At 41.4% G+C, this 21135-nt stretch overlaps 1 protein-coding gene across 1 annotated transcript in view; it reads left to right on the top strand.

Moving 5' to 3' along the window:
• bcas3 (BCAS3 microtubule associated cell migration factor) overlaps nt 1-21135 on the top strand; it is a 305863-nt gene that overhangs the window by 254118 nt on the left and 30610 nt on the right. Inside the window, exon 23 of the mRNA XM_034867219.1 lies at nt 19649-19825. Within this exon, the coding sequence (XP_034723110.1) occupies nt 19649-19825 (177 nt within the window). The remainder of the gene's footprint in view (nt 1-19648; nt 19826-21135) is intronic.

The following is a 21135-nucleotide window of genomic DNA, read 5'->3' as shown; positions in this document are numbered from 1 at the left end:
GTGTGTGTGTGTGTGTGTGTGTGTGTCTGATGGTAAACCAAATAACGTAGCTGCCACACCAGCATCTGGGCCCCGGCCTGTAGAGTCATGGTGTCAGGGCGGTAAACACACACTCACACACACACACTACAGAAAATCAGTGTCACATTTAGCTTGGCTCTCTCCCAGTCCTTCCCTGTCATTTACTGTATTAGCTGTGGTCTTAGTGCTGAAATGGCCCATTATGTGTGCCGTGTGAGTGTGTATGTATACGTGTGTGGTAGAATGTGTATGTGTGTGTCTGTTTGTATGTATGAATGTGACTGATTATACTGTATATGTGTGTTAGCGTGTGTGTCTGCGAGAGTGAGTCAGAAAATCGTGTATTAGTGTGTGTATGTCTGTGTGTGGGTGTGTGTGCGTACGCGTGTGTGTGTGCGTGCATGTGCGTGTGAGTGTGCATCTTGATGTTGTGACCACAGTGGATGACAAGACGTCCTGCTCTTTCTCAGCAGGATCCTTCCTGCAGCTGCCTGCACACACACACACACACACACACACATATACACACATCCATCCATCTGCACATGGTTACCTCACCCTGCTGGCCTTTTTCATCTTCTTGTGTCTCTCCATTCTCTCTTTCTGTCCAGCACTTTCTGTGAAAAAGTTATATCCCTCCATATGGTGTCTTTGTGTAACCTGTTACTACAACTGTCATCTACAGTATGTCGTACCTCCAGTGGGAACTTTTTGTACAAATTATTAATATATTAAATATGATGCCTGTATAGTTAACCATTGTTATGCCATAAGAAATTCCGCAGTTTCCTCCAAAAATGTTTAACAACAAACACTTTTAAAACTGCAATATGCAAGTTGAGTAAACTTGTATCCACTGTGTTCCTAAATCCTCCATGATTTGTCTCAAACATGTGTGGTCATTGGTGAGCTGATAACCAAAGAGCAGCAAGTAGAAGTCCCTCAAATTTTATATACATTTCATTGCCCAATGCTGATTTAATTCTTTATGCCCTAACTAAAGATGGTCCGAAACCATTTCTTGCTTCCCGATACCAATTATGATACCTGAACTTGCGCATCGGCCAATACCGAGTACTGATCCGATACCAGTGTGTCATATATTTGATTTATTATTGTTTTAACAGCTGTATACTACTATCGTTTTCTGGATGGGAAATGATTTCTGTTTTTGTTGTCGGTCTGCTCAGGTTAAACTCTCAAACAATGAACACCACAGAACTTTCTTTTATCATCCAGTTTGACAGTCAGTTATAACAAAAAAAGAACGCAAATAAAGTACTTAAACGTTGATTTTCTTTAGGGCTTTATTACTTGGTATCGGATCAGTGTATAAACTCAAGTACTTTCCAATACCAATACCAGCATTTTAGGCAGTATTGGAGACAATACTGATACTGGTATCGGTGTTGGAACATCTCTAGCCCTAACCCAGTTTGTGAATTTTTATGGTGTGAATCTGGGCTTGTCTTGATCGCAATTACTTTTACTCCTTATCTGTTCTCACTCAGGACTCAAGAGTAATCATTTCCTGGGTTACATTTTACAAGGCTTACCCAGAAACCTGCGTGAATATAAATAGTTTGTAGGTAATGCTTTTGATGGTAAGAAGCTATGTAGGTTTTAGATGCTAACAAAAGGTAGGTGGTTAGGTATTTATGAGTACTGTATAAAGGCGAGTTGTTCTTCTTTACTTGCTTCATTTATGTCAATAAGCTTTATCCCAGTTGTTGTTTTTGTTGTTTACCTAGTTCTTTCTAGAAGAGGTTTTGGAGCATAAACATGCACACATCTAAATATTTTAAAATATGGCATTTGAATCCATGGATAAACAACGAGCTGTAGTACTGATCATTTCTTCAGTACTGTGTTTAATTAGATACAGTGTACTTTATCTGTCATGTCACAGGTGAACATATAAATCAATCTAGCCCTGGTATAAATTGAGCCTGAGATTACAAACCACACCACACCACATCAGGCTTTCACTTTTTTTATTGTCTATGGAGGGAAGTAAATATCATGAATCTGCAGCGAACTGCTGGTGTTTGCCAGGGCGGCTTCACAGCTCTGTCACAGCCACGGACTTTTACTCTGATGCTGCCAGTGATAGCATTGGTGTGTGTCTGTTTCTGAGTTTCTGTGTGCATGTCTATGTGTGTGTGCTTCAGTCTCAGGAGTGGCACAGCTCGTTGGGATTCTCAATGGAGGCTGTCTCCTGCACTTGGCAGCTGTGTGTGTGTGTGTGTGTGTGTGTGTGTGTGTATGTGTGTGTGTGTGTGTGTGTGTGTGTGTGTGTGTGTGTGTGTGTGTGTGTGTGTGTGTGTAAAACACTGTAAAAACAACCTGTTGGCGGGTTGCATTTTGGCTTTTAAGTTTGCAGTTTCCTATCAGCTCAATCTATCTAGTTTCCTTTTCCAGATCACTACACATGCACATGAACAAACATACTTACTTTTGTGTGTGGGAGTGTGTATGTGCCTGCTGCCCCTACAGGATTTATTGTTGTTCTGTGGCCCAAAGTAAATGAATGACGTATCAGTCTTGTTTTCTCTCCTTCTATTGTCTGAGAATCATCTGGAAGTGTTTTAGACGCCGATGGCTCATTGCAGGACACTCTGAATCATTCAGAGACTACCCATAACAATATTTCCATTGTTTATTTGTTTGTATCTCTGTGTTTTCACCCCGTCTGGTTGGAGAAAAAGACGATAATCGAGAGAAGTAGAGGATAAGTTTGCACAAAATTATTGGAAAAACTCCCTTGGCGCTCCACTGGTCAGTGAAATGTCATGGATTGGGCTAGTTTTTTTTTTAAACATCTGTACATGTTTTTTATTTTTTTATATTATGAGGGTGCCTCACCTGGTAGAGCATGTGCGCATATATAGAGGTTTAATCCTTCTTGCAGTGGGTTCAACTCCGCCCTGCTGCCCTTTGCTGCATGTCATTCCCCCCCTCTCTCCCCTTTAATGTCTTCACCTGTCCTATTTAAAAAGGCTTAGAATGAAAAAAGAAAAAGAACATTTTTAAACCAATTTGCTTCTTTGTGTGTGTGTGTGTGTGTGTGTGTGTGTGTCAGCACCAGGTTGTAGGACATCCTGCAATGTGTGTGGGTTCACATGAGTCTGTCTGTCTTCCTGCTGTATGTGCGTAAAACGGTAAATGTAGATGAGTATTGTGCTGCGTATGAATCTAGCCATTCTTCTGTGAGTGTGTGTCTCTGTGTGTGACTGCTCATCCCACCGTGTGTATGACTGTGTATGTGTGCGTGTGTTTGTGTTGGCTGTGGCCCGCAGAGATCGATGGTCTGTAAAGTGGATTCCTTATTGGCCTGTGTGCTTTGGCTGCTCTTGAAAGAAGCCCACTGATTACACTTCCAGATGTGTCTCTTCACACACACACACACACACACACACACACACACACACACACAGTAAATTTAAATAGAAGATTTGATATATCTTACGGGTAAATATTGTGACAATGTTTGGTTTATCTTAGGTTTTTAGATGTTTTTATGTGGGTGACAATGTGAAACTGTAAAAGATAGTTTAGGCGTTCTCTCTCTCTCTCTCTCTCTCTCTCTCTTTCTCTCTCTCTCTCTCTCTCCAGTCAGTTATACTATAGACCTCCAGAAACTCTGGAGATGAAAAGTGAGAGGAAAAACATCCATTTGTTGAGCTTAATGAATTTCACAAACGGTTTGGAAAAGCTTTTAAGGTTTAAGCATAATCTTGTTCTCACAAAAAGTCATTATTATATTTTTTGATGTGCTTATTACAGTGTCAGTACAGCAAAGTTTGCCAAACCGTGATCTATTTTTCATCAAAATAATCATTGATTTATTATTTTACTTGTACAACTAACATCACTTAATAACCAAATAACTACTTAACTTAACTAAACCTACCTTGAACAAAACTAAAAATATCATGCTGTAGTTTTAGATTCTTTCATTAAAATATTAAATTTGTTGTAAATTTACTAACTATATTGTAAACATGTGGTGATTGTTGTGAAAGTATAAATCATGAAATTTTCATAGCACAAATCAAAGGTTATTGGCTTATAAAAGAATATTCAACCATTCAATTAATTCTTGGTTGATCTTTGCAAAACATATTTTCAAGAAAAATCCCTGTGACATTGAATGTGTAATTTTGTTTCCATCTTAAATCATGTCATTTCATTTCAGCTTGTCTGTATGTCAGAGGGTGGGGGTGTATGGAGGTGACAGAGTGGCTGTGACAGGATCTATGTGGCTAATGTTGTTAGCATGGAATCACTGCATACCACCAGCATGTCATGTCAATATCAATTGACTTCTATGGAAGATGGCTGGATAAACAGGGAGTAAAAGGCTTTGGCGTGTGTGTTTAGGAGAGGTGGGGGGGTGTATTTAGGGACTTCTAAGCAGGTTCAGTGTGTGTGTGGCCCAATAAAAGCCTTGCTCCTGACATTTTTACTGCAGGTAAGTGGAGGCTGAATTTATGATGCTTGTTTAGAGGTCTGAGGAGGCTTGGCTGGCCTTGAGTAGGACACACACATGCACAGTTATTAACACACATTTCTTTTCTTGAGTTGGCTTTTAACAGCTGTAGTCAGATTCATATTCATATTCATGCAGTCTGACAAGTTCTTCCAGAGAGTTGAAGCCACACTCTCCTACCGCTGGATTTCTGCTCCTCAGTGTCCAAGCTTGTTCACGGATTTAAGCTGATGACTCACAAGCCACACGACAGATTGTGCTTGTAGAGCCGAGCAACTTCAAAACAATATGGCAACACTTTGTGTCAAAAATGTCCTCAGACATAAAACAAGAAGCATTGGATTGTGTGGCAATGAAACACAACACCAGCAGAAGGACACACTGACAGAGAACAAACAGAAGAGAAGTGAGTCCAGGCCTGCGACAGGCAGAGCAGACAAATGGCTTTGGAGAGGCATAAGCAAGGATATGAGAGGAAAGAGGAGAGGAGGCCATTCCCCTGTGGCTGCTTGGCTTCCAATACAATTCACCCCAAATTTGACGAGGAAATGAAATGGGCTCTCCCCTCCCCTTCCCTCTGTACAACACAATTAATTCCCTGTAAGATGCTTGCTTTTAGACCCAAGAGAGAGACACGATAATGTAGGATTTATTTGCTCTAAACAAAGAGGCTAGGGTTGGCTGAGTCATAACGCTTTACTCGCCACCTCAGCTGGCTGTTTGTCTTTCTTTCTGTCTTTATCTCTCTGTCTCCATCTCTTTCTCTCTGTCTCCGCCCTGGCTGTCTGGCATTATTTTCATTCTTGTCTTGCTGGCTAGGGATGTTGTGTAGAATGGAGCATGTGAAACATCTGAGTTTATTGTGCAACTGAAACATAAGTTGTGTGAGCTGCTGTAGAAGCTGAAGCAACCCTAACTGTCTGGCAATGCATGCAATCCTGTTCTCACCTGGCAGTAACATCTGTCCTGAGTTATCAAATCACAAATGGACAGCTCTAAGTACAGATGTGAATGCATCCAGGGTGCATTGAGGACAAATTGAGATCTGATCACTCAGAACACATTCTCATGTGGCCTCATTCTTTAAGCTGTGTGTACGTGAATGCTGCCTGGGCCACACTGAAGGACCGCCTACTCAACTGTAAGCAGAAGTATGTACTCATTCACAGAGATCTGAAACCAGCCGCCTGCTTTTATCCCCGTCTCTCTGGGGCTCTGTGCCCCGTGATTGACTGAAAAAAGGCGGCCATGTTGGTGGCACGGAGGTCCCCTGGGTGAACCCCATAGGAAATAACCTTGTTTTTTATTTCATTAAACGTACCCTTATTTACAAATATGTGGGCTATTACTACAGGCATTCATGTTCTTACGTTGCTGTTGAGAAGACAGCGAGCCTGAGTGGTCAGAGTGAGCAAGGAGCAACTATTTTATTTCCCGTAAATTCTTTACAATAAAAGTCCCCCATTATTTTGTTATTTGAAAGTGTTTATTATGAAGCAGAAAAATCAGGAAATGTTGGGTCCAAACAGGGATGCAGGAGAGAAACTGAACTTCTGACGAAGAGATTCAGTTAAAAGCTACAACTACTGAGAGCTGAACACACAGACTCTTAAAAAAATATCTTTCCACCCTGTACAGGTCCGGTAGACTGCCGGTGGCAGCCTTATTTTAAGGTTTATAAAATGAACACAACAAACAGACATATTAAACACATACCGGCTGTCTGGGAAACAATAGTTACGTCCTTCGGCACACAGACAGATTCTAATCAGTGCTTTCTCATTAGTCGTTGCATGTTTCTGTTATAATAACAATGTGTAATAGTAGCAATGGAAATGTACACACACACAACAAAAAACATTTGTGATTAAAATATGCATAGGCTATTTATATATGTGTTTATTTGCAAAAGTGAGATTCAATCACAATTGGCCACTCAAGACTTATGTAAAGACACATTCTAAGGCCAGGTGTGAACTGTCTAATAGAGCTGTCAAATTGTGATGGGATCACTCAGGACATGTGGGACTGCCAGGTGAGAACAGAGCCTCAGTCTGTCCCCGTTGGCCGTCTCTGTGGTGTGATAAGGCCAGCTTAGGGACACATTAGGCGAGGCAGAGCGTTGAGATCAAATGGGATTGTGGAGGATTTCCAGGAACACGAGGATGTGGCTTTGGGAATCCTCTTCGTTTACCCCCCTGAGAGGAAGCCAGGCATGGTAAAAAATTCATCACCACTGTTTGCACAGTCACAGCATGTAGAACCACACCTCTGTCCAGCCTGGCAGCCAGGGCACATGGAAGGAAACAGAAAACAAACTCCCATCTCCCATATCAAAGTTAGGTTTAGGCACAAAAATGACTTGGTTATATTTACAGAGCCTTTATAATCTGGATTAAGGCACCAGTTTGCGAAAGTCAAGACGAAAAATTAAATGATTGCCTTACTGTGATCCCTTTCCAGAGTTGTAAAATCCAGTCTCATAGTGTTATAAACAGCTGTGCAGTGTTTTGCTGTCTGATAAACCTTCAAAGTCATCGTTTTCTCAAAGCGGCCTTCCTGGGTCCTATTTCCTCAATTTGCTGGTACCTTAAACAATACGCCACCAACACAGCCCTTTGCTTTGTTTCAATGCGGAGCACACTGTCTGAGTGCCTGCTAAACGTCACCATGGTTCATTTCAATGAAGGAACAATGCTGTTTTTTTGACATCCTAAGATGATATGCCTCATCAAGCTACCACTGCAACATTCATACCACCAGCTGTAATGACACGACAGCACCCCTCCTGCACCCAATCCTGGCTTTTACGTGGGATGGGGTTTTGGGGCAGCACTGTATATGAGTAGGTCTGTTTTATAAATAACATTAAGGTATTTATTTGTGCTGTGTTGGAACTCCAGTAAACCGTGGACAGCGCCAGTTTAGATTTGGCTTGGACTACTTCCCAGACGGAAAAAAAGAAGTGAAGGAGTTTGGGGGTTAGATTGAGGCAAGGGACAGTGAGGAAGGAAGTAAGCAAATTCTGTGTGATTGATAAAGGCCTGTGACCCTTTCACACACAGCCTGTAATGCACTGATGACTAGGCACGCACATACTCCGTCTTTCTCACACACGCGTTTATTCACGGGCGGTGACACACACAAACCCTGTAATTGAATATCGTGCAGAAAGCAAACATTCTCCTGTAAACATATCATCTGTCACCTCTATAGCTTAATCCATATCCTTTACGCCAAATGAAGAAACACACACGCGCGCGAACACACACACACACAAACCCCTGCGGCCTGTCAAACAAACAAATGAGGCTGGAGTCCCTGTGAAAGTCATCACCATGACCATCCCAGCTTCATCATCACGTTAGCCTGCTCCATTACACAGCAACACGATCTGGCCTGAAATCAATTAGCTGGCCATGCTAGCACCGTGAATTGTACACTCCCCAATCTTTGTTTTGGTTTGATGGAAAAACAATGTCTAGCGCCCAGAAGGGAGTTTTAGATGTGTGGGCGCCACGTCTCTGACCAGATGAAAGATGCTTTGTATCCTGTTCTGTGAGGGAAATTATTTAAGTGTTTGAGGATTTATTATAATCATTTTACAAAACAGTATTGCTCAATTGAAGTTGTTTTAACCTCCTCCACGCAACACACACAGACAATTTTTAAATTAAGAATAGATTATACAATGTTAATGAACAAACTATATATATATAAGTAGCACAAAAGAAAGAAATTAAAAGGAAAACTATAATTGACATTGACAAGAGAATGTACAGTTACATAAGCATACATACATATAAACAAGTGGAACACACTTATGTCAAGCTAATGACAAGCATCTTGTGGTCCATTCAAAGAGCAAAACCCACCACTCAGTATTTCAAACCAGTCCCAACTCACAGACTCTTCACTTATTTTTTAAATGTTTGCCTGTATTTTTTTACTTAAAATGAATTCAACTGTTCATGTGCAAAAAACACACACTACACTTATAATGATCATGCATATGCCACACTTGTACAAATATAGTACATACAGGCTGTCAGAGTACGCCTCCTCATTTGTCAGCAAACACACCCTTTCAGGGTTCTGCTTAGTGTTAAATATATGGCCTCCTTCTAATCAGTGTCCCCCTCAGGCCATTATTAATGCTCTCTTGAAACCAACAGCAGGACCAGGGAGAGATCTTTCTCAAGGCAACTTCAATCCCCCTTCTCTTTTCACCTCCACACCCTCTTTGCTCTCAAATTCTTAAGAAGGACCAGTGCTTACTTAAAATAGTATCCTGCATTGTCATTGTCATTTGTGCACCTTTTTCCACGTCTTTGGAATTGGACACGACCTAAACGCACCTGTGCCATACGCTTCACATCATGCGCTTAGATGGGTAAAATAGGGCCCTTAGGCTTTGTGCATGCCAATCATGTTCTTCACCAAACTGAGAAAAACAGAGTTTTTGCCCTAATTAGAACTAATGGGTTTTATATATAATATGGGTCTCGGCTTGGATTGGCCTGTCGCATCAGCCCAGCATGGCAGGTGAGTCCTGGTGAGTCTGTGGCCTTTGTACCTGCTCCGAGATGGTCCATCTTGAGCTCAGCTCAGCCGCTAAAACAAGTAATGGAAGTAGGACCAACAGTAACTTACATTGTTTTTTGGTGGTTGTGAGAACTGCATTCTAGACTCGATTTTAGAGTTCAGGGTTTGATGTACATAAATATTAAGGTTAGGGTTATGAATCAAGGAAACCTCTTTTTGTGTATGTGTCTGTGAGAGAGTGTATCTGTGTGTGATTGTGGGATAACGCGGTGCTAAGACAGACACATACAAGCCATAGCTTGCAGTTAAAGCATTAAGCCTGATAGTGAGCAACGCACCTCGCCTCAAATTAACCGTGTGTGTGTGTCTGTGTGTGTGTGTATATATATATATGCCATTGTCAAAATCAGCAAGTCGATACAGTAAGTTCCCTAATCATTGTCAGCTGTTTTCTATCAGCATATTACTTTCCCCTCTACAACTGTGTAAATTTGAAGCCAGCCTGATTTTTTAAGTACACCAAACTTTATCTGAGATATAAAAGCATCTCCTGTCCCAAGCTTCAAATGTACTCACAGTCTCTTAATCTCTTTATTATCCCATTTTTGTGAGTTAGACATAGAAAACTGACTATTGCTTGCCATTTGTTCTTGTCTTGTGTCCTATGTTGGGCTTCACCTTTATTTTTGTCTGTGCTTGGTCTGACCAGGTTTCCTTTATCCAGATGAAGACAATCTTCATGCAAGTTTCTGAATAAGACTCTGATACATTTTAATAATGTTGCTGAAGAAGTGTTGACATTGATACTACATGCCTGATCATTCTGACCACACTGTTTCTGCTATCAATATTATACAGGTGTTCATCTGAGATCTTTTATGTGACCCAATGTGGCATATTTCTGTGCCCTTTAAACGGCAACTGTCTTATTCTGGTCTTTTCTATTGACTTGTCAGCAGAACAAAACCCTCTTAGATCACTGAGGTTACCTTGCTGTTGTACAGTCCCTGTATGAGTTTGACTTACTCAGTCTCTCATAAACTCATATTTGGCTGTCTAGTGCACAGTCTCCAAAAATACTCAAAATACTCAAAAATAATTTCTTCATCAACGTCACCTCTACTCTTCAATAATTGCTGCTAGCATGTGACACACATCCACAAATCCTGCGCTTGTTTATTTGGATTCTAAGACCACACACATTGATGTGCCAATATGCCTTTTTTCTGAGCAGAAAAACTGCAATGGTATCACATTCGGTGCCTAGATTGGAACAACCCAGCTACCTTCACTACTTTTCCTCTCTGAATAGCACTTCCATTTTGTGCTATGTGGGCCAAATTACGTGCTTTAAATAGTGGTTGACACACCTTAGGGGAATTGTTTGTGTCTGATCCTGTTTGGACTGCAGTCCTACACTTTAAAAATCTGTGGTTGTATATGGGTTTATGTATTGTTGTATATGTTCACAAAAGCCCTGTTTGCACACCACGATCTAACAAACCAGCACACTCAGCCCCCAAGAAAGCACATGCACACACACACAGTCCATGTGTGTTTACCTGATCTGTGTGCAAACACGAGCGTGTATGTGCTCTGCCATCAGCACTCAGGCCTGTGACACGCAAGCATATGGCACAAGTATCACTCTATGACAATATACTGTGATGAAGGAGACATGTATATAAAACGTTTGTGTATGTATACTGTATATACAAAAGCCTTACCATCATAACACCCTCTCTTATTCTTTAATACACCGATATCTTTAACATTTCCTTTAAAACCATTAATATGTACATTAGTATTATTATTGTTATTATATTGCTATCTTGCAGCGCTGCAGCACACAAACATGCAAAATATTTTAAATTAAAATATTACGGTGTAAATAATAGTAATGCGGTACAAACTGGGGACATCTCTCCCATCCCATCCTGAGCCCACAAAAATACTCCCAGCATGTTCCAATCACATGACTGCACCCCAAAAAAATCCGGTCCTGCAAAATCCAAAGAGAAAGAATACCAGATCCCATCCTGCTCCTATTTCACTCCTTATGTTGTCCCAGCATGTTTTTTTACATATTTGAGTCTGGCGAGAGACTGGATTAGTATCTTACCTCCAACCCGTTGTCTCCTCTGTTACTGATTATTAAAATAGTATCCTGCATTGTCATTGTCATTTGTGCACTTTTTTCCACGTCTTTGGAATTGGACACGACCTAAACGCACCTGTGCCATACGCTTCACACCATGCGCTTAGATGGGTAAAATAGGGCCCTTAGGCTTTGTGCATGCCAATCATGTTCTTCACCAAACTGAGAAAAACAGAGTTTTTGCCCTAATTAGAACTAATGTTTTTTATATTTAGTATGGCTCTCGGCTTGGATTGGCCTGTCACATCAGCCCAGCATGGCAGGTGAGTCCTGGTGAGTCTGTGGCCTTTGTACCTGCTCCGAGATGGTCCATCTTGAGCTCAGCTCAACCGCTAAAACAAGTAATGGGGTGGGGTGGCAGTAGCTCAGTCCATAGGGAGTTGGGTTGGGAACCGGAGGGTCACTGGTTCAAATCCCCGTATGGACCCAAAAAGTTGGGAGCATGGATTGGTGGCTGGAGAGATGCCAGTTCACCTCCTGGGCACTGCCAGGTGCTCTTGAGCAAGGCACCGTACCCCCCCGACCGCTCAGGGCGCTGGTTCAGCTGGCAGCCCACTCACTCTGACATCTCTCCATGTATAGTGCATGTATAGGTCCTGAGCATGTGTGTGTATTTCAGGCCTGTGTGTGAGTACTAACAAAAAGTGTGTACACAGAGTGTAGTGCAGTAATTTCCCCATTGGGGACTAATAAACAAATTATCTTATTATCTTATCTTAATGGAAGTAGGACCTTTTTGGTGGTTGTGAGAACTGCATTCTAGACTTGATTTTAGAGTTCAGGTTTTGATGTACATAAATATTAAGGTTAGGTTTAGAGAAAGTTCTCTCGATGATCCCCCCCCGCTTCGTCCGACGACTGGGCAGTTCGATAGGGGATCAAAGGCAAATGGACTTGCCGGCGCCAGTCAGTAATCAGCTCACTATTCCTACAATGTCCTCTACCATACCAAATTGCCTCTCAGTTCTGAGTTTAGGCATTGTTTGTTGTCTGTAACAAACATTTTGAGGTGATATGAATAATCCAATAAGCAGAGACTCTATATCTGCTTTGGACCGATCAAGGAAACCTCTTTTTGTGTATGTGTCTGTGAGAGAGTGTATCTGTGTGTGATTGTGGGATAACGCGGTGCTAAGACAGACACATACAAGCCATAGCTTGCAGTTAAAGCATTAAGCCTGATAGTGAGCAACGCACCTCGCCTCAAATTAACCGTGTGTGTGTGTGTGTGTGTGTGTGTGTGTGTGTGTGTGTGTTTGTGTCAGTGTAGTCTGTGGACTCTTCTGCAATTAACTACATGCAGGTTAATGCGTCTTCAAATCTGAATGCCATATGTTTTGGTGTGTGTACAAGCACACTTGTTAGTGTGTGTGTGTGTGGTAGTGAGTAAAGTGCCTGAAGGCAGACCCCAGTATTGATGGGGATTACTAACACTTAACCGACACCACTGAGACTGCAAAGGGACTAAATGATTTAAAGGCAGTGGCCTTAATGTAATGAAAGAAAGGCCAAAAACACACATACACACACACATACCTACCTTTGGGTGCTAATCCTGTGAGCTTACATCTCCATTAACACTAACACTGCACCACAAACCTACTCCGCCAGCTAGCTAGCACTCTCAGTGTTTCCCTGAGGATATCAGAGACACTCTCTCTCGCTCTCTGTCTCTCTGACACACATACAGACACACACAGCCTGAAGGGATGTCAGTGTGGGTTCACAGCAGAGTCATGGACGTATGTGGGAAAGTGAAAGGCTTTAAAAGTGTGTTTCTGTAAGTAATCTATATAACATGTGAACGGTGTCATTGCAGTTGAGTATGAATTAATGAATGTACTCTGCAATAACACCTTGCTGGAATGTACGTACATTGAATACCAGACTGAAATGATGTACTGAGTTTAAGATGACCTTTCAATGCCATTTAACCTCCATGCCATGGAGGTTCCCCCTAACCACAGCCGCAAAAAACAGGCAGAATTGTATTTTTTTGTACATTTAATGTGTTCAGATCCAGCCCAGTTTCCACATATTACATTAATCTACGTCTAATTTAAAGTAACAAGTGCACTTGGTAAAAACGTTATGCCACCCAGATTATTATTTTCATCATGCATTACTTTCCTCATAAATGCACCTTTTAATATTTTAAATACTAGTTAATTAATACTGCTACTAGTCTTTTTTTTTTCATTACCTTTGTTGGTGCATTGCTTAGTTTGCGGCCGCATCCCATCAATCAGCCAGAATGGCTTGAAACCAACAGGTGGATGTAAATTGCGTAATCCAATGGTTCTCAAACATTTTGTCATGCACACTTCAGAAGCTGAAAAAATTCATGATTAATAATGTAAATATTTGTTGTCAAACCTGTATAAAAAACTGCCTCCTGAACGCAGATGAAGCATCGGTCAAAAATGTTCTTTGACTGCTTGCCTTTCCTACTGAAAAGTATTTATTTTTTAATCTTCATCTGTTTTTTAACACATTGTTGTCATGGTGACTTACCTTTGATTGCCGTCCAATAGCAAATAACAGAAGGTTCCAGGACTTCTCATTAAATTGCAGCCCAATGTAACACCAAACTACTCTTCAAAATGACCATGGAGTTGAATTGACAGCTCTCTGGTGGAGTCTTAACAAAACCTAAACATTATACAAGCTTTACAAATACAGAATCTGTTGCAAAGCTGTTATATTGGATCACATTAGATTTTAGAGGTGTGCCTGATAACTCGGTGTAGTTCCCACCTGAACTCCCAGCTGATTTATGATCTGTTTGTTAGTAACAGCCTGTTCCTGTTTTCTCAGTGCTTGCCTTCCCAGTAACATGAGTACACACTCTCTCTCACACACACCCATGCAAGCACCATTACACATTTTACAGCACCCATAATAAAGGAATTAGTTCGATCAGCCCCCTTGCACTAAAGCCTAATTGAATTAGCATTAACCAGGCATTAGCATCTTAACTGCACAGGTAACCCAGAAACAGTGGCATGAGGACTTAGAACTTTGTGTGTGTGTGTGTGTGTGTGTGTGTGTGTGTGTGTGTGTGTTTGTGTGTGTGTGTGTGTGTGCGCGCAAAGGGTAACAGCTTTATGGAAAAAAAGGCTAAATCAAGTCTAGGTCAAGGTGTTGGTCTACCAGGAGCCTCAAGAAATAGCTTCAAGGCTCAACAGGCCTCATGCGAGAACATTTTTGTGTTCTTATCCTAAATCTCTCTTGAGTAATTTTCACATATAAATTCCATAAAAATGTCCGAGGAATCACGCCCCCTCTAGGCGGGAGTTTTCTCAAATGTTGGATGCTTTCTCACTTACTGGAAATACCCTGTTTGGTTTAGGCGAGGTGTGGCGCTGGGTAGAGCGTGCAGCAGACAGGACATGACGCGGATTACCCTGGTCACACAGCAATTCGTAATTTGGTCATAAACAACCAAGTCTCTTGCTGTTCCTTGACATTTGTCTGATGCTTTCGGCTTTTAGTTTTCTGCTGTTTTTATTGGAACACTTTTCTGTTGAAGAAAAAGTTCAGTGAATCATCATTATGAATGGCCACAGTACAACAGTAAAGCACTGATACTAGTATGTGTTTGAGAGGGGCACATGTTATATGTTCACATCCAACTGTGGCATCCTAAGCCCCTGTTGTAAGGGTAAACACACACACACACACACACACACACACACACACACACATCATCCCGCCGCAGTGTGATTAAATCTTTAAGGAAAGTAGCACTGGCTGAAGGGATAAGTAGGGCCAGTATGTGGGGACGAACAGCTGGGTGGAGAGTGGCTTTTAATCCTGCTGGGTTTTAACATGATGGAGAGAAAAACAGCAATCCAATGCATGTGTTTTGAATCCTGTTCCTGCCAACGTCACATTTTCAAATATTTCAAGAGAAATTAAAAAGAATTATAAAAAGTCAGTGAACACATTTGGAAGGACAAGGACATATACCTGGGTACTGGCAGGGTTTTAAAAGTATTAAAAAAAAGTATTCTAAATATTATTCTAAAAATAAGGCCTCAATGTTATTGTCCGTTTGTGGGATTCAATACATTTCGTAATGTCATAGATACATTTTTTGTGTCTGTGTGACTTTACAATTTACTCCGTTTGGTGGGATTTGGATGTTATACGGCAGAACAGGTTCTAATTAGGTCAGTGTTTTGCTTTACGCTCTTGACCAGGGAGAGTGCACAAGCTCTGGCCCATGAGTCATGTCAGGAAAGAAAACAAAACATCTTGCACCGTGCTACTGTCAAGCTAACTGTTCAGTTTGAACAAAAACTGAACATTACAACCCTCCTGAAGGTGGGATTTGTTGCAGGCATGTTGTATTAGACTTTATCATTTTGAGCCAGATCGGGATTTCACATTAGGAAGAGGTTTCCCCAGAGACAGAATAGGAAACAAAAGGATTACAGTGACCAATAACTCTTTAATGAGGGCATGTGTAAGATGATATACATTTTCTTTATATATATATTGTTACAAATGAAAGAAATCATGTAAAAACTGTCCATTTACAATTTTTTTTTGTCTGTTTGAGTCTAGGGACAGGAAAGCAATTGGGAGCATTATTTATTTATTATCAACAAATTCAACTCCAATTAGAAAGATTCATTCATATTTTCCAGAATAAAACTGGGCCGAGCATTAACCCAACTATCAGCAAATGGTAGTTTCAGTCTTAAACTATCTGTATCGGCCTTCAAGTAAGCATATTGGTCAAAGCCTGGTCTGATAAACATAAAGCTCTTCCTAACCTTCTGCCAAGCTCTTATCATCCAGAAAAGCCACTGCTGCCAAAACCTTTGATCTGCCTAGCTCACCGGCTATCAGGGAGCAGACTACTGTGTGTGTGTGTGTGTGTGTGTGTGCGTGTGTGTGTGTGTGTGTACATTCCCTGAGGCCTGGCCAATCTCAGTCCTGCCGCAGGCCGGTGACAGGTGCTAATGCTGGGGCGAGAGCCTGCACGGGCCTCCATGCTCCCTACTGTGATAACACTGACCAACCTCCAAAAGCATACAAACACACACACTTACTCTCACACACACAGTGGCTTAGCTTCCTGATAACTTTGCTGCACTTCAGAAGCAGCCGTGTGTGTGTTGGATTGATTTTTCAAAGGATTCCCCTTTAGTGCCAGCATGCCCTCCATCAAAGCCAGTCATGAGAGCCTGTTAGGTGTGTGTGTGTGTGCGTGTGTGTCTGTGTCTCTGTGTGTGTGTGTGTGTGTGTGTGTGTGTGTGTGTGTGTGTGTGTGTGTGTGTTTGTGTGTGTGCGCGCGTGCGTGTGTAAAAAAAACAGGCCTGTGCCTTCGAGGTGATATGATGTTATTATGTCCTGCACCGTAGTTGATTTAATGCTGGATGATTGGGATGTGTGTGTATACGTGTGTTTTTGTAAAGGCTGAATTGAATTTTGTAGCTGTCAAGGCCCATCTGGACAGCACAGCTTAGGGTTACCAAGTGAAGTATGGCTCTTTGCTTATAACATATAATGCGCTAAAACCTCCAGCTGACAATTTGACAGAAGTTTTACATGCCTATTAATTAAATCCACTTTTTTAAAACATGCCTATAAATTAAATCCACTTTTTTAAAACTACCCACACAAGTCTTAGTATGTGGGTGGACTTGTAGAATGTAAGGATTGAAGCATTTTACAATCAGGCTTTCATTGCGTTCATTTCAATCATTTGCTACAATATAAATGATTTTGAATTAAATATCAGAATTGTCTCTGATATTTTAAAAGGATTTCACACCTGCCTCATTTATTTTAGTTGAATCGCACTAGCGTTTGTTTTCCCCCTTGGTGCGCTTCATTTGGGCAAGTGTAAATGCAGAAATCTCACTCCGATGCACACCAAAAGCGGGCCAAACAAGGTACGCTTGGATGGATGAAAGGTAACGTTGATCTGACCTCAAACAGACTCAACTGTTGGAAGTACTGCACAATTTTGGACTAAACCATCTGCCGTAGTCAGCTGCGCTGTGCTATGATGACCATGGCTACCTTCAACCTGCGCAGTAAACTCTCCAGAGTATGATTTGCAAAAGCGACGTGTTGTCTGCCGACTTTTTCTCTTCTCTTTGCTTTTTTTCCATGAGTACCGTTAGAATTTCCTCACATGTTAATTCTGACCAATCAAAGAGCAGTTTAGTAAACGTTGAAAGACCCACTAGGCCAATGAATGTGAATGTTGTCACATGACTTGTGTTGTTGCATTTCGTGCAGTCTGACAGTTTGTTTTACCAATTCATCAACTGATTTGGACTAGAGGAAACGTGGGGTGAAAAGAAACAGCTGAAAACTGCTAAAATGTAAAAATCTTTGGCCTTGATCTGAACCAAATAAACCAAACTACAGTAGTGAAAGCACCCTTAGTCTAGCCAGAAACTGAATACTTTAAACGATTTTTCTTGTTGTTGAAGATGTCTTGATGTTACCAGTTACCCTCAATCTGCTGTACGTCCATCCGTGTATTCTGTATTTCCAGCAAGCACACATAGATACAGACATAGACACATGGATGCTGGTCTTTCCAGGAAAAGAGGATCTCTTCTGTCCTCTTTTGTACTTTTTCCTTTGAAGTCATCCTGTCTGCCTTCTCACTGGGGTTTTGCTGATACCCACAAGACCACTAGAGAAACATTCCTGTGTGTGTGTGTGTGTGTGTGTGTGTGTGTGTGTGTGTGTGTGTGTGTGTGTGTGTGTGTGTGTGTGTCCACTTGCCTGAGAGAGAGACAGACACAGTGAAAGATAGAGAGTTTACATGGGGTAAGAATATAACAAGCGTCCTTTCAAGTTTTTTTAACAAGTTTAAAAAATGCTTTTATTTTATTATTAGATTTGGGCCAAGCACTTGATAACTTGTTGATAAGGAAATTAATGTCGTGTCATATGAGTCATGTCATTCCGATTCTACATGATCACTGCTAGGAGACCTTTCTTGGTTCTTTTAGATTAATTGTACATTACTGGGATAATTAAAACTTTGTGCAACAAAGCTCTGCCACAAATTGAAGAATATCATGTCCAGAGGTTGGCAAGTATGCTGATCGACAATAAGTATTCATCAATGAGCATGATTATTGATTTGGCTTTTCATCTATAAATGTCTTACAACTAAGAATTTGGCTGCTGGACCTTTTAAACAAAATTCCTTAGGGAATAATGACCCACTGACCCCTGTGGTGGGTGAATGGCACGTACCCAGTCTACTCATAAAAGCACAACTTCTCTGACACCGAATCGGACTTCAGATTAAAGTGAGAAGGTGGCCGCCCTTAATATGTCCCAGTTCCAATCTGCACTGAATGCCCTGACTGGTTCTCCCACCAGAGAACAGTCATTGTCAAAATGTCATTTTCTCTGTCCCGCTGGCTGTCACAAATTTATCTGCGTGGTAACAAGAAGAGAGATGCCTATCTACAGAATTGAAGTGATGATGATGGTGAGCAGCAATTAAAGCCATGAGGTCATGTGTTTGCATTGTTTTTTTTTTAGTGTGCTGAGTCACAGGTGCATTTTATTTACATTACCTCTAAATCATCCATTTTAGCCTTTTTAACCTCCTAGTGCTGGCAGGCACAGTGACCAATTCAAATGAACACACTAATAGAATAAACTAGTTTTATGGTCTGCCTGCCTGCCTGACTTGTCACACACAAACACACACATGCACACACACACAGACAGACAGAGAAACAGGTTGCAGACTCTCTGGCTCCAAAGCACAAGATCGCTCTGATTGCAGAAATTACGGCAGACAGAACGGAGAAAAGATTAAGGCGAAGTGTAGGTCTGTGTGGATTTGATTTGACAGGCATGAAGATTGTGTTGTGCTTACAAGTGTGTGTGTGTGTGTGTGTGTGTGTGTGTGTGTGTGTGTGTGTGTGTGTGTGTGTGTGTGTGTGTGTGTAGGTGCGTGCGTGCGTGTTTGGGTGTGTGGGTCTCTATGTCCAAATAAAAAAGTAACTATAGCTGTCGGACAAATGTAGTGGAATAGAAGATACATTATTTGCTTCTGAGGTGTACTGGAATAGAAGTAAATTAAGTGAAAATGAAATGAGAAAAAAAAAAATACTCAAGTAAAGAACAAGTATTTATACTTAAGTACCTTAATTGAGTAAATTTGCTTAGCTCCACCACTGGTTTAACCCAAAGTTCTTCTGATTGCATCGCTCAGTTCATGTCATGCACCTAAGGTAGTAATCATAGAATCAGGAATGGCTCAGGCTTCATATATTTGATTCAGTCCAATTGTCAGGGTCGACCCCAATACCAATTCTGTGTAGTTGTACCAACAGTTAGTTGCAATATATACAACCGCAAATATTGTTGAACCCCTTAATCTATTTGGGGATTCTAAGAGTCTTAACCCTGTGTATGGTTTTTTCATGCAGGTACGTTTGACGGGCGGGGTGTAACCCTGCTGGAAGTATGTGGTAGCTGGCCGGAGAGTTTTGGCGTGCCACGGCACAACGTCGGCTCAGCGGACGCCAGCGACGAAGGCCTCCGGGAGAGACTTGCCGATGCCATGTCTGAGTCCCCCTCCAGGGATATAGTAGGATCTGCTACAGGTCAGTAGAGAATGAACAACACACAAACACTTCACGTGAACATATGTTCAGTCCACTTCTATCAAACTTGTATTTGATATTTGATATTGCCACAGTGAAGTTGCTCCTCCTCAGGTTAATCCAATCTAGATAATCCAAATGTTTTACAGTGCAGTTATTGAAAATCAGAGAAAAGGAGCTAAATGGTACAAGAAGAGAAGCTTTTTTTTTGGTGAAAATATTGTTACTGATCCAAAAATGGCGTTCAGTCTGAAGCAACAAATGTAAGAAGATAAAGCACCCGGAGTTTTACCTGATTTCGCACATTGCTCTTGATACATTTTCAGCCTGTAGATCCATAAAAAAGTCCCCGCTGAGAATACCTCAACTATTTTGGCGTATTCGTCTTTCTAAGGATGTTTGTCGAACAGAAACCAGACTTGAATGGATTCTTTAGAGCCGTAGAAATTTCTGTGAGATAGAAAAAGCTGTAAATCTTTAAGGAATATCAGAAGATGTGACTTAACATAAATAGATTTGTGCAATTTTAAAGCAAAATATTTTCTTAAGATGCTTCATGCACCTGAGAATGATGATTTTACTATTAGATCTTGTAGCAGTGTGAATACTTTTAAACACAAAAAAACACATTGGTGATCTGGGTCACTGTCCGATAATTCCTTATTCAATAGAAAGGACCCCACCATCAAGTAGATACGTGTGAAGAATGTATTAACAAATGATGATTGGTGTGCAAAGCGGGACGTTGCTTGTAGTTTTTGTTTGCTGACTGCCTTGTGGGGATGCTTCGGGAGGGAATCCGCTGTAGCACCCGGGGAGACACAGTTAGGACCCTACAAACAGGAGAAAGGAAAGATTTATGGAGTATTTATAGGAATGCCAGAAGAAGTGCAGTTGAGGTGTGTCCCTGCTCCTGAAATTCTGCCTGGTAGCTTGAATAAACGTGTCCAGTGCAGCCATCTTGTGTCTTGCTAGGTAGCCTGACTTCCTCAGTGTGGCATTACCCAGTATGCAGTGCTGCCAGGTCTTGGTCCAGTGATGGATTAGCTCAATACTACTAGGATGTTCTGGTTTTGTGTGTGTGCGTGTGCTAGGTTTTGGCATTTCTGCACATGCCTTTCTTTACTTTGAGGCTTCCTGCCTTTGTGTGTGTGCTCCTGTCCTTGTGTCCATGTGTGTGTGCAGCAGACATGCCGTTGGCCCTGACAGTCCAAATGGTTAACTCGTTTAGGAAGTGGCAGTGCTCTCTCTTTCTCGTCCCCCCCCCTTAAGTGAACAAGAGTTCCTTTGATTTAAGTAAGTGTGTGTGT

The sequence above is a fragment of the Etheostoma cragini genome, chromosome 3, assembly GCF_013103735.1.
Source record: "Etheostoma cragini isolate CJK2018 chromosome 3, CSU_Ecrag_1.0, whole genome shotgun sequence".
NCBI classification, from domain to species: domain Eukaryota; kingdom Metazoa; phylum Chordata; class Actinopteri; order Perciformes; family Percidae; genus Etheostoma; species Etheostoma cragini.
This window is presented reverse-complemented; position numbering and strand designations above follow the sequence as displayed.